General features: G+C 48.9%; 2 protein-coding genes across 11 annotated transcripts in view; both read right to left on the bottom strand.

Annotated features, from left to right (window-relative positions):
* Nucleotides 1–11,854, bottom strand: part of LOC106497839 (centrosomal protein of 164 kDa) — a 58,479-nt gene extending 46,625 nt beyond the window's left edge. For 9 of the 10 annotated variants that reach the window (XR_010886262.1, XR_010886264.1, XR_010886265.1 and 6 more), the window contains exons 1-7: nucleotides 11,789–11,854; nucleotides 8,795–8,907; nucleotides 8,300–8,411; nucleotides 7,681–7,882; nucleotides 2,899–3,057; nucleotides 1,715–1,843; nucleotides 1,250–1,327 (exon numbers count right to left, since the gene is read on the bottom strand). Coding sequence is in view for 6 of the 10 variants with exons in the window: in XM_067310168.1 (XP_067166269.1) it covers nucleotides 1,250–1,327; nucleotides 1,715–1,843; nucleotides 2,899–3,057; nucleotides 7,681–7,882; nucleotides 8,300–8,411; nucleotides 8,795–8,876 (762 nt within the window). In the remaining 4 variants the exon portion in view is untranslated. Of the gene's footprint in view, nucleotides 1–1,249; nucleotides 1,328–1,714; nucleotides 1,844–2,898; nucleotides 3,058–7,680; nucleotides 7,883–8,299; nucleotides 8,412–8,794; nucleotides 8,908–10,390; nucleotides 10,426–11,788 lie in introns of those variants that run through there. The other variant, XM_067310165.1, reaches the window with a different exon arrangement.
* Nucleotides 5,737–6,765, bottom strand: LOC136994053 (uncharacterized). Its single transcript, XM_067310274.1, has one exon. It carries the CDS (start codon nucleotides 6,736–6,738, stop codon nucleotides 5,737–5,739), a length of 1,002 nt encoding a protein of 333 aa, XP_067166375.1. The 5' UTR covers nucleotides 6,739–6,765.
* Nucleotides 11,855–12,159: the final 305 nt, after the last annotated feature.

Below are 12,159 nucleotides of genomic sequence, written 5' to 3'. Positions count from 1 at the left end.
TAACTTATCAGGACTGAGATATCACCCATCTGGGTTACCACTTTTCAAGACAGAGCCTAGCTGTTGGGTGGCAATTGCCATTTTATAATAGAATCCTGAAGCCCTGCCGTGTCACTGAAATGCCAAGAGAACTCTTTGTTCCTGGACACATTAACATTTCAGTGATGAATTGGGCCCCGGCAGGCTTCTTGTTGTTTGGAGATGATGAGAGAATTGGGTCTTTCTTTTTCACATCCACTTTAACACAGCCTTTGCAGTCTAGGCCCAGCACTGTGAATGGGTTCTTCAGCAAAGTACTTTACAGCTTAATTTTTCAATGCTGTGAAATGGAAATACCGTAAAACATTTTAAAAGAAATTAATTTGCCTTTCAGATACTGGAACAGAATTTTCAAAACGATGAGAAAGGATTAATGTCAGTGCAAACAGTCGGGCTGAATCACTAGAGCTGCTTGCAAGACACTTCCCATTGTCCCCTTGTCATCTTAAGCCTGATCACTGCTAAGAAAGTGCAGGCAAAGAGCGCGCACCCGCAGGGAAAGCCAAATGTCTGCACAGGGCCATGCCTGTACTGAACTCACTGCTGACGCTCAGTGTCTGAGGGAGAGAATTTATCAGCAGTGCAAGAGGAAAGGAAACGAGTTTTAGAATAAACTCTCCCTCATCTCTCCAAACAACACCACTGCAACTTTCTACACTCTTGGGAAAAAGCAATGAGAAAACAAACCCTGCCTCTTCCTCAGCAACCCTTCCTCCCCACAGCAGGCCTACTGACACCTCTCAGATATGAGATCTCCTTTCTGCCATACCCTGGAAGAGCTGGTTTCCAGCTTGCCCATCACACCTACATGGCTTTAACTTTCTCTTTCTTCATTCAGAATACAATGAAACTCCACCCTGTGCAAAGATGCTGGCTGCCCAAACCCCACCTACCTAGCGGCAAGCATTCTCCTCCAACTACGAACCTGCCTTCCGATACCCGCACTGTTGTCCCTCTACAGATTGCATCTGGCTTCTCATACACTCCACCCTCGCACTCCTCCCCACCCTGCTTTTGTGCCTTCCTCTCCATCAGAGGAAGGTCCCCCTCCAGGTTGTTACCTCTCATGATTTACACATGAAACTAGTTTATCTGGTGCCTCTCCTGTGCTCTCGCTCCTGCAGCCCACGTGCTGACTGTGCCGTACCATAGCTCCTCTTCTACTCAGGCACCGTTCCACATGCCTGCTTCACAGCACCTTCTGTCTTACCTCGCATTCAAAGCTGCCTCCCAGGGCACTGATATCCATGTGCAGGTTTTTGAACAGTCTTGCAGTTCCATGGAGACTCTAAATATATTCAAAAAAGGAAAAAGACACAAGTGAGTTCTGATCTCTGCAATCCCCTTTCAGGCCACACAGGAAGAACTCAGGATTCATGAGGGAGCAGAGTTATAGCAATACACCAAAGCAAGGAGCCTACAGTCAACTCATTTTGGAAATATATCGTGGCAGATGTTGATTTATGGGAGTAAGGGGAGAAAACAGGATTAGATAGTTTTTGGAGACCAAACAACACATACAAGAAATGCAGTGCAAGTTAAAGCCCAAAGCTCTCAAACTGATCAACCATAGTCAATCAGCTATCACTGCGGGTAGTATTACAGTTGAACATTCCCCAGGGCTTTATGCACTGTGCTTGTAAAAACATATTAAGTGCCAAGGCACACAACCTACCTCATTCTCACTTTCTTCCTCTTCACTTCTCCTTTTATCTAGAGCCACTGCATTTAAGGAACCTTTCTCATCACAGACCAGTCCCAGCAACTTCTTGGTCTGGCTGGTGGGCTTACAGGTCTCTGCAGGCTGTGAAGTCAAAAAGAGTAGAGGAAGTCAGAGGAAAGCTGAAGTGAAAGGGGAGATATGAACCCACTGAAGCACACAACAGCAGTGTCACTCCAAGTCACCAGACTTGCAAACCAGTCAGAGGCAGGCAAGCTGCTGAATTATGAGAATCTGCTCAGGGTTACACTGCTACCCTTACTTTGCAGAGCCATGTCAGGAAAGAAGATGAAACGTTCTTTACAAGGTTGCGTTTTCCCTTACACCGGAGGGTCTTATGCTACAGAAGCACATCTGTAAAACCTTCCTGTGCCTCAAAACACTGATTCAGCCAAGAACAACTGTAGCGGATGTGTTCTCTTTAGATCACTTTGTTGGAGGTAGAAAGTGGCGCACAGCCAGTTCCACAGAGTGAACTGATTACAATAAAATGATTGAAATCATCAATGACAATCAGAACTTAAGTCAGCTAGGAGGAAACCTTCAATGAAAGTGTTGATTTACATCACGTTTTGCATTTATTTTTTATTTTCCTTTAAAAGGTCAATGTTGGTTACTACATAAAACATTTTTGTTTTGTTGACCCAAAGGACACATTCCATACATATTTATTCAGTGTGATTGTAAATCTTACATTTATCCAGATATTTGTTCTTTTACTTTTTTATCTTAGTAGCTAATAGTGAGTGAAAACATTAATCATTACAGAATAACATTCATTCATTCAGATTACATTAGCTGTACTGTATGTCATGCTGCACTTGGACAGAAATTGAAGTTCAACTAAAATGAGCTAAAGAGATTTTTTTTCAACAATTGAAACAATTCTTTCCTTAAAGCTGCTAAATATAACAGAAGAAAGCTCAACACAAATCTAGCACTGGGTTCCCTAGAAACAGCAAACAAAGAGAAATATAGCAAGAGAGAGAGAGCAGGGAAGTGATATGTTCACAAACAAAAGTATTTCAAAACTGAGGACAGATCACAAACGCTGTCTGTTAAACTTCTAAATATCCCTGCAATATTCTGCGACCTCTTGCAAAGTCCACCTTTGAGGGCACATTCCCAAGGAGTCTTACCTGAGGTCCTCCTCTGAGCAGAAGACTGGAGTCCACAGAGCTTCCCACGTCAGAGTTCAACGAGCCACGAAGGACACCAGCAGGAGAGTCCACAAGGCCACGCAATGGTGCGAGATTCCCCAAGGAAGCCTGCACGGGTGCCAGCAGGGTGCCTGAAGACTAGAGTGTGCAGAAGGGGATCCATTGGGAGGAAAACATGGGTGCTTCATTTACACTTGGTATTCTAGAAAGAAAGCAAGCGCCTTCCTCTCCAAAGACTATCTGCTAATGCTGACCCTACCGCCACTGAAAAGCTGCTGGTGACACTCAACAACAAGCAACTACCAGCACATCAGATGCCTAAGGAATAGCAGGCTGCTTTGCTCATTCATTTTGTCCCTCCAAGGATCCATCTGAATATGGTGATTTACTTCACCATAGCAAGGAGGGTGATTCAGAAAATAAATGGGCATTATTCCAAAACTGAAGTGAAAGGATAACTCACTTCAGGACAGCCACACTAACTCACATACACACATGGCATGCTCTAGGACAGGCTCTCAATCAGCATCACACCATCCTAGGCAAATGGGGCAGCTTCACCTCTTGGTTCACCTTGCTGCTCTGTACAGCGTGAAACACGTGGTATACAAACCACTCAGATGGCAAGAAGCCCCCTACCCTCCACAAGCTGCAATCACCACCTCTTCAGACAGAAATCCAGGCTGCTTCCTTACCTTACACCGAAAGGTAAAGTTGTTGGAAGTGGAAGGCAGCTCTGCTGCAGTATACCCACCAAAGGCTCCTGAACACCCTTCTCCCTCTTAAAGCACAGCAAGAATCCTGTGAGCCATGTAACACCCTCACCTTGGAACAATGCAGGGCTGACTAACATCTCAAGTTATCTTCACCAAGAAACATGACCATTCTGTTTTACTTGGTAGCATTACCCATCTGAGTAATCTTGCCTTGTGATATATTGCACATATTAAACGGGGAGCAAATGGATGCTAAAATTTTATCTATGGTATGCCAGCACAGCCAAGTGTTGTTGCTTCAGCAGAGCATGTGTGTATTCAAAAATCACAGTTCCTGTACTCTGTGTTTATACAAAATTACAGACTGAAAACAGAGTTAATTCACTAGCACACTGAGGGATGGGGAGAGGGAGATGAACATGCACAGATCTTTCTTCCACCAAGTTATTGCCAAATCAGTGGTTACAGGGTAAATCACACATTCTGGGCTTAACAAATTATTTTCTACAGATGGCCATTAACTATGTGTACAGAGCAGTGGATGTTAGTTGTCCTTCAGCAAAGACAAACTCACTTCCACTGGCTAATTAAAACTTTCAGGATAATCTGCAGTTTATCTGATATTCACAGTCATCGTTATTACCAGCTAGCTGAGCGCTACCACACACTGGTAATTAGAAACCTGAGCCAGCAATTCGGTGGAGTCGCAGCTGGGTACCAGCAATAGGGGAGCAAAGCAATTCATTAACATTACACACAGTGACCTTTTAGTTTATTTTTCTTCAGAACAAGTGATTTGGTAAGTTCTCATTAAACTGAGGCAATTACTTATGAACAAAGACAGAACAACCTGGAATGTCCTTCCCAGTGAAGGGAAGGATCCTGCCACAGGCAGCGGCTGGGAGTAGAGCATTGCACATGCAGAGGGTGGTAAACACTCACCACACCACTGACTGGGGAAAAAGCACGCCTCAAGCACATGATGTCAATGGCAAGAGCAAATCAGCCACCATCTCTGGTAATCAAGGGCCAGAGCTTCCTAGAGACACAGCTTGGTTTTGCTTTACTTTGCTTTTCTAAGTGACAAAGTAACTGTAGTCAAGGTTGAGCATCTCAGGCGGAGAAGGGAACTCTGGAAAGTAACAAGGACTCTCTGGATGTTGTTGCTTTGTGAGCTGTGAAGGCTGCAGAACTTATCCCATCGTACTGAAGAGCAAAGTCAGGGAGCAGGGCCTAGTACCTGTCACGTTCTTCCACTGCTGCAAGCTGAGTGCCAGGTTTACAGAGCAATATCTCTTCTAACAGCTGTTTTGGGTATTCACAGAGGAAGAAGGAGGAGAGAATTACATTTATAGATGGGCCCTTTGCACCCATAAACCATCTTAGTGTCCTAAGACCACAGCAGCAGCAGTCCAAGGACTAAGTTGTGCTCAGACAAGTTGGTACTGTGCCGGGCTGCAAAATGATTGTCTGTAACCACTGGGAATAATCCTTCCCTTCCATGAGCAAGCTAATTCATTCAAACATTTTCCTGCTCTTCTCTCATTTAAGAGGGAATATAGTCCATTTGTCAAGACACTGGACATGGATGTGGGAGATCTGGCTTTGACTTCTGGTTTCTGAATCACCTTAACCAACTTACTTAATTGCTCAGGGCCTTGAGATTCAGCCTGCAAAACAAGACTAAAAATAGCTTATTTTCCCCTCAATTTAGATTGTGGGATCTCCAGGAAAAAAGACTGAGTTCTTAGTGTGCTTATCACAAAGTACCTTAGAGGCAAAATTAAAGAGGATTTTGTACTTGATATCACCATCCCACTCTATTTGCTGCCCATCACCTGTTTTTGAGTTCAGAAGGCACTTTATCTCCTTGCAAAAGTAACACAAGACGTGAATTGTGCCATGTCTGACGTGCAAGGAAGTTCAGAAACAAGTGCTTTTTCAACCTACCTCTTCAGCTTTAAGAAAACTACTATAACAAAGGCCACATCTGTTTATATAACTTCCACAACGATTTTTTCCCCCTTTTCTCCTGAAAATTATTTAAGAAAAAAAATTCCACACTCTCAACTCTCTAGAAACCTTTACAATAGAAGTGCCATCACAGAGGACTTTTTTGAAGTCCTATCTCATCCCTACCTTCTCCTTCACTAACCTCCATTTTGCCGTAATTCTCAGCAGTTTTTCTGGTTTGGGTCAGCTCCACTTCCATGTGCTGATGGGCACTTTTGCTTCCCTGGCAGTCAAACATCTGACAGAGACACACGGGGGGAACCTTTGAGTCCTCTGTGAATTCCTCTCCCCACACTCTGGGAGCTAGATTTGTCCTTCCATCTCCCTTCTTCACTTCCTTCGGTACTTCAGCACCATTAGACTTCTGGGCAGTGTATTTCCCACAAAAGTCCATCATAAAATTAACGCACACAGATTCTGGGCTGGGGCCTTTCTCATAGTCTCTCAATAAGCCTGGACTTCTTCCCTCATCCCCACCAGGTCCTGTAGATTTCTCTCTGACTAACAAGTCATCATCAGGCACGCAGACACTCTCTCCTATCACTTCTTTCATCTTCCACTTCTCTTTTAGCTTTTCTTTCCCAAACAGTAGGATTTTGTCTGCAGGGACCTCTAGAAGAGTTTTAACATTCTCCAAGTCTTGAAAACAGGCTTTCTTTGGCACACAGAAAGACTGCACTGATGGCCTAACTTCTAAATCGTCAGACTGTGAGTCAGAGGAGTCGAGACAAAGCCTGTCTTGCATTTCCACGGATGTATCTTGGTCTTGATGGATGTCTACATCAAAGCTGGTAAAAGATGGACCTTTTCCTAAAATTTTCTCCACATCAGTTAAGATCTGGCAAGGTCTGCTGAACTTTGATACAAGCAGGGGACGCAGTTTATTTGGCCACATGCCTGCAAATCGTCTGCTTGAATCACTTACGTCTGATGGTCTCCCAGCAGTCTTCCCTTTGCCTATGTTAAGGAGGCCTTCATTGCTACTCTGGCTATCTGGTTCTAGCTCAGGACTCTGCTGCCCAGAGGACAGGGTGGCAGAGGGCATGTGACAAAAGGATGTTGAAGGAAGAATCCCTGGCTCTGACTGCATTTCCTAAGTAGATAAATATTAGCAAATAACTAAAATGTATCACATATAACTATATATAACCTTATCTAAAGTATAGATACATATCTTTTTAATATAAGATTTATATAGAGATAGATAAATACATTTTGGAGCACTTGAAATTATCTATCTATATATGTATATAGATGGATATAGATGGCTTAGCCAAGTCCCTCAGGCAGAACCCACTGGAGACCCCCGGGCACTCCCTGAGCATGAGCCAGCAGTAACCATGACTTGATGTGGCATCAGATGCACTTGATACCAGAGGACTTCAGGGACGGCAAAGCAGCTCTCGGTCCATACTTCCAGTTCTGATGATATCATGGAGCGTAGGATAAGGCCAGCTGGGTAGTGGAGGTCCCCAGCTTCCCACACAGGACAGCCCCTCTCTTGGGAGGTGGCCTGGGGTCTCGCAGTATCCCAAAGGTGTGAAAGAGAAGCCAGACTCAGGAGGCAGCAGGAGTTTCTGCATGCAAGTTCAGTGGCTGAGGAAAAAGTGGCAGGATCTGCTTTCCTGGTACATGGTTTCCTGGCACATGGTTTCCTCTACCTTAGCACTACAAAGAGATGTGGCTATTTTTAAAAATTCCCTTAAGAACTGTCAATATCTGCTAAGAACAGCAGCAGCAGCCTTGGCCCACATCCCTCTCTGCAATAGCATTGCAAGGCTGTGGCATCCCCACTCTAGGCCTCTCCATCTAAACCAAAATTTCCCAACTTCCTGGGCTTGTGACTCCATTTTCCTTGGATTTTCATCAGATTCACAACCCTCCTGGCCAGGATCCCTTGTCAGAGATCGCTGCTCCAGTCCCAAAGTAGCAATAGCACAACATCACCCTCTAATTCGCAGCCATTCGTTCACCCTCAGCCTGGCCCTCTCGCTCCCTCCCAGAGGCGCTGCAAGCAGCAGAGCATACTCACTGAAGCCTGCTTCAGCGACTGCTTCTCTTTCTTGTCTTTCTTTTCTTTCTTCTTTTTTTCTTTCTTTTTCAATCTGCCTTGTACCAAGAGCTTCTCTCGCTCCTGGATGACAAGCTCTCGGTAGTGGTCATCACAGGGGTGGTCCCACGTGGACTGGCCGTTGGCAAAGTTGAAGTAGTAGATGTCACCAGTGATATCCTGGCTGTGTGGCAAAAGCAGCATGAAGAGATGAAAAAGCTGCACATTAGCTCTGCACACACAGATGGTGGCTCTTTGCTCTGCAGACACACAGCTTCATTCAAGGGGCCCAAAAGGCTCTAAAAACAGTCTTACTGGGCCCTGTGACCACCGTAAGTTCACTGCAGAGGAGCGCACCATCTCCAAGAGCCCAAAGACACACAAGCATGGGGAAGAAGCCCCCCCATTCAATTTCCCGAACTCTCTCTCCCCTTCTTCCACCACTCCAAGAACTGCACTCTCCCATCCCCAGGAAGTACATCTGCTGTGACATTATCCCCCCTCGCCAGCCAGTGCCCTGCTCCCCCACCTAAACAGGCACAGAAGGGGAAGGCCAGGAGAGGCCGGTAAGCTAACAAAACAGCTGCTGAAGCTCTCTCACCAGGGCTTCCACGCAGGCGGCAGCGGAGCCACGATGCCTTCCCTGGCCAGCCACATCAGCTCTGGCTCCTTCTCAGGGTCAATCCCGATCTCCCTTGCAAAATCCTGGATTTCTAGGGAAAAAAAAGAACATGTATTGTGGAGTTTGTGGAGATGGTCTACACCAGGCTCTACGAGGTAATGCCAACCTCCTCAGCTAAAGCAAGGGGCATACTGGGAAAGCCTAATCCTGGAATGAAGCTGTTCAAAGTTGTCAATAAGGTCCTGTGTGTCAGTGAACACATCCTACCACGTTGCCAAAGCAGGGAGACAGGGACCACAAAATGACACATCCTTGCAACCAGAAAGCTGATTTTTTAACTCTCCAGTACATGAAATCCCATTTATTCTGCTCTCTCGACTCACGCTCTCTCTAACTCCTGTTTTCCTAAATACTGAAGAATGATTCAGCACGCTTGAACCCCTTCTTGCAGCAACTAGGACAGGCATCAGTTACCTTGCTCACTGGGAATGTATGTCTCATCGTAATCTTCTTCCAGGATGAGCTGGTCACCAATGCGTACCATAGTTCCTGCCATGGCTGTTCAGGAGCATACACCCTCCCTGCACCTGGCAGCGTAAAGGAAACAACCCAAAATCACAAGAAGCAACTGTGGTCAGACAGAAACAAAACATCTGCATCACACAGCATGGGGCAGAGACCCACAAGAAAGTCCGCACCGGGGCTGCGGAGCAGAACAAGGTGCACTGGGGGCGCCAAGCATGGGGCAGCCTGGAAGAACAAAGAGCGAAGCCAGCCAGGACTGACGGCGTTGGGTAAAGGCAGGAGGGGACAGCCAAAAGAGCAGGGGAGCAAGCTGCAGCTCAGAAGTGAATCAATCAAGAGTGCCGAGGGAAGAGAAGACACTACTCGCAAGCTTGGTTCCATACCTCTGCTACGAAAGGTGGAAGATACTGGCACTCAATTTTATTATTTACTCATTTGGTAATGGGGACACGGAGCCCACCCGTGGGCTTTACACTGCCCGGATACACTGTGCAGGGCATGGCCGGGAGCTCTCTGCTCCGTACTCCCACGCCCGCTTTGAAGCCAGGTAGGAGGAAGCTACCTGGGTCACACTTGGCCATGACACAGCCCAAGCCACCCTGAAGAAGGGAAGATGCGCGACAGGGCAGAGCTCTCCACGCTGCTTACAGCGCTTTTTCACTGTGGTGCGCAGTATCTAATCAAAGCCCCTTCCACACATGCTTCACAGGAGCTGCAGAAAGAGGGAGCAGAGCTGAAGCTGGCACAAAAGCTATAATCAGCCTCCCCTCAGGCTTTCAAGCTTCTACACAGAAGATGAGCACTTGCTTTGGGAGTGTTTTAAACAAGCAAAAAAACAAAGCTGAAATGGAAAAGAGGAAAAACAGGAAAAGAAAGAAAAGAGTTTTCCCAGAACATGGTACAGCTTTTTGAATGAAGTCCCTGGGCTGAAAAAGTACCACCCGGGGACAAGTCAGCTGCTTCTCTCCGCACCCTCCTCGCTGGCATCCCTCACCTTCCCAGAGGACATTTTGGAAGCTATAAAAGGGCCCTAATTTAATGTGGCCCAACCATAACCTCTGGCAGATAGCTTCAATATTTAACTGCAAGCAGAGAATTAGTCCTGCCACAGCCAAGTCCTCAGAACTGCTTCACCACAGGTTTAGGCTGATTTGAGGTCATTTCCCTGCCCCAAGTGCCCCCAGCTGGGGGGTTACACAGCCTTGTCTGCCAGCACCTGCGCTCACACAGCCTGGTGGCAAGCCCAGCCAGGAGGCCAAGCAGGCTCCCAGGGTTAACAAACGAACAGCAGCAGCTCCAATCACCATCACCACACTGCTGCTGCCTCTAATTGAGCTTTCCTTGCCCTTTTCACCTTCCCGTGACCTCAGCTGCTCTGCATTTATAACCGTTATGTAAAGGGAGCTGCACAACGAGCAATTACTCCTAGCAGTTTCCAGGCACCAATATTCTCAGGACATACCAAACCAAAACAGCATCACAAATCCCACTCCACTCCCCCTCCCAAATGTAGCTGATTAAAACATTTGAATGTGGGCAACTCACTCCAGGCCTTCTGTTCTTGTTTTTCTCTGTCGCAGCATTATTTGCTGTTTTAGCCACTTTCCTCATCCCCTGGCATTAGTACCAGGAGATGAATTATACACTAACTCTTCTCTGAAATGTTGCTTCCCCACACCTGCAAATGTACCAGGAGGACATATGTGTGTAATTAAAATGCAATGCAGCTGGAGGTGTGCTAGTCCAAAGACATACAAGAAGCAAGGCTTGCAAGGAGAAGCAAAATCTTTTATTAATAAAGAGGTAGTTGAAAAAAGCATATATTTATTTTATAAGTATGTGCATGCATACATGAGACAGACAAACACTAGGCACATGTAAAGCCATGAGCTAGCAGATTCACATGCTGCTCCCAGCTCAGCCATGGTAGCTATTATTAGCACACCTCAAACCACTCCATGTGAGAACAGCAATAACAGAAAAGAAAAATATACTGAGGACACCACGGGGCTGGAGGCAGGCTTTTATAGTTTCCCTGCCCAGAGCAGGAGCCTCCTCCCAGGTGTGTCTTTTCCCATCCCAGGACACCTGGGCCCTGCCCAGCGCATGCCCCTGGCCTGCTCCTGCCCAGCACCTCAGGGTGCTCCTTCACCCCTCAACACACACATGCGTGCACCAGCTCCCTTGCACACTCACCCTGTTGTGCTGGCCTCCTTGGCACGCACAGCCCCACAGCCCAGGCTGACCTTGCACACTTGCCCCTGGCTCCACAGCCCCCAGCTGGCTCCCAGCACCCTGTGCCCCAGCCCCTTTGCACAGCCACCCACTGCACACTCAGCCCCAGGTGCACCAGCCACCCTGCACATTCTGCCCCTACCCTGTCTCTTTGCACACTCACCCCTACCCCAGGAGCCCTTACACACTCATCTGCTCCTGCCCCAGCCCTGCTGCACACTCCCCCCTACCCCAGGGGCCCTTGTGTGCTCTCACCCCCTGCCCCAGCCCCTTTGCACATTCCTCCTAGGGCCCTTACACACTCATCTGCCCATACCCCAACCCCTCTACACACTCACCCCTACCCCAGGGGCCCTTGTGCACTCTTGTCCTGTACCCCAGTCCCTCTGCACATTCCCCCAAGGCCCTTGCACACTCACCTGCCCCTGCCCCAGCCCCTTTGCACGCTCACCTCCACCCTGAGGCCCCTTGCACACTCACACCTGCCCCAGGGTCCTGACAAACTGCTGCCCAGCGCCCCAGCTCCCCCTTGCTCGCTCCCCCCTATGCCAAGGCCCCTGGCACACGCACCCGGCCGCGCCCCAGGGCCCCTACACACTCCCGCCCTGGAGCCCAGGGTCCCCCTTGGCACACCCGCCTCCGCCCCGAGGCCCTGTAGGCGCTCGCCCCTACCCCAGGGCCCCCGCGGCCTCGCCGCGCCCCGCTCACCGCGCGGGAGCCGCCGCCGCCCGCTCGCCGCCCTCAAGAAGGCCGCGGGTTGCCCGGGCCGCGCCGCGGCCGCTTCCGGGTCGCGCGGCCGTAGCAACGCCAGGGCCCGCCCCCGGGCGCGCCGCATTGGGCGCCGCGGGGGGAGGGGGCGGCGCGCGGCGCCTGCTGGGAGTCGTAGTTCGGCGGGGCGGCGGCGGAGGCCGGCGGTGGCGCGGGGCCGACTACGAGTCCCGGCGGGCGGCGCGGCGCGGCAGGGAGGGAGGGAGGAGCGCGGCGCCCTGGCGCGGCCGCGGCGCTGGTGCGGGGCGCCGCCGGCTGGCGGCGGTAGGCGGCCGCAGCGCGCACGGGGCCCGCCCGCCGCGAGGCAGCGC

Source organism: Apteryx mantelli, chromosome 23 (genome assembly GCF_036417845.1).
Source record: "Apteryx mantelli isolate bAptMan1 chromosome 23, bAptMan1.hap1, whole genome shotgun sequence".
In the NCBI taxonomy this organism is placed as follows: Eukaryota; Metazoa; Chordata; class Aves; order Apterygiformes; family Apterygidae; genus Apteryx; species Apteryx mantelli.
This window is presented reverse-complemented; position numbering and strand designations above follow the sequence as displayed.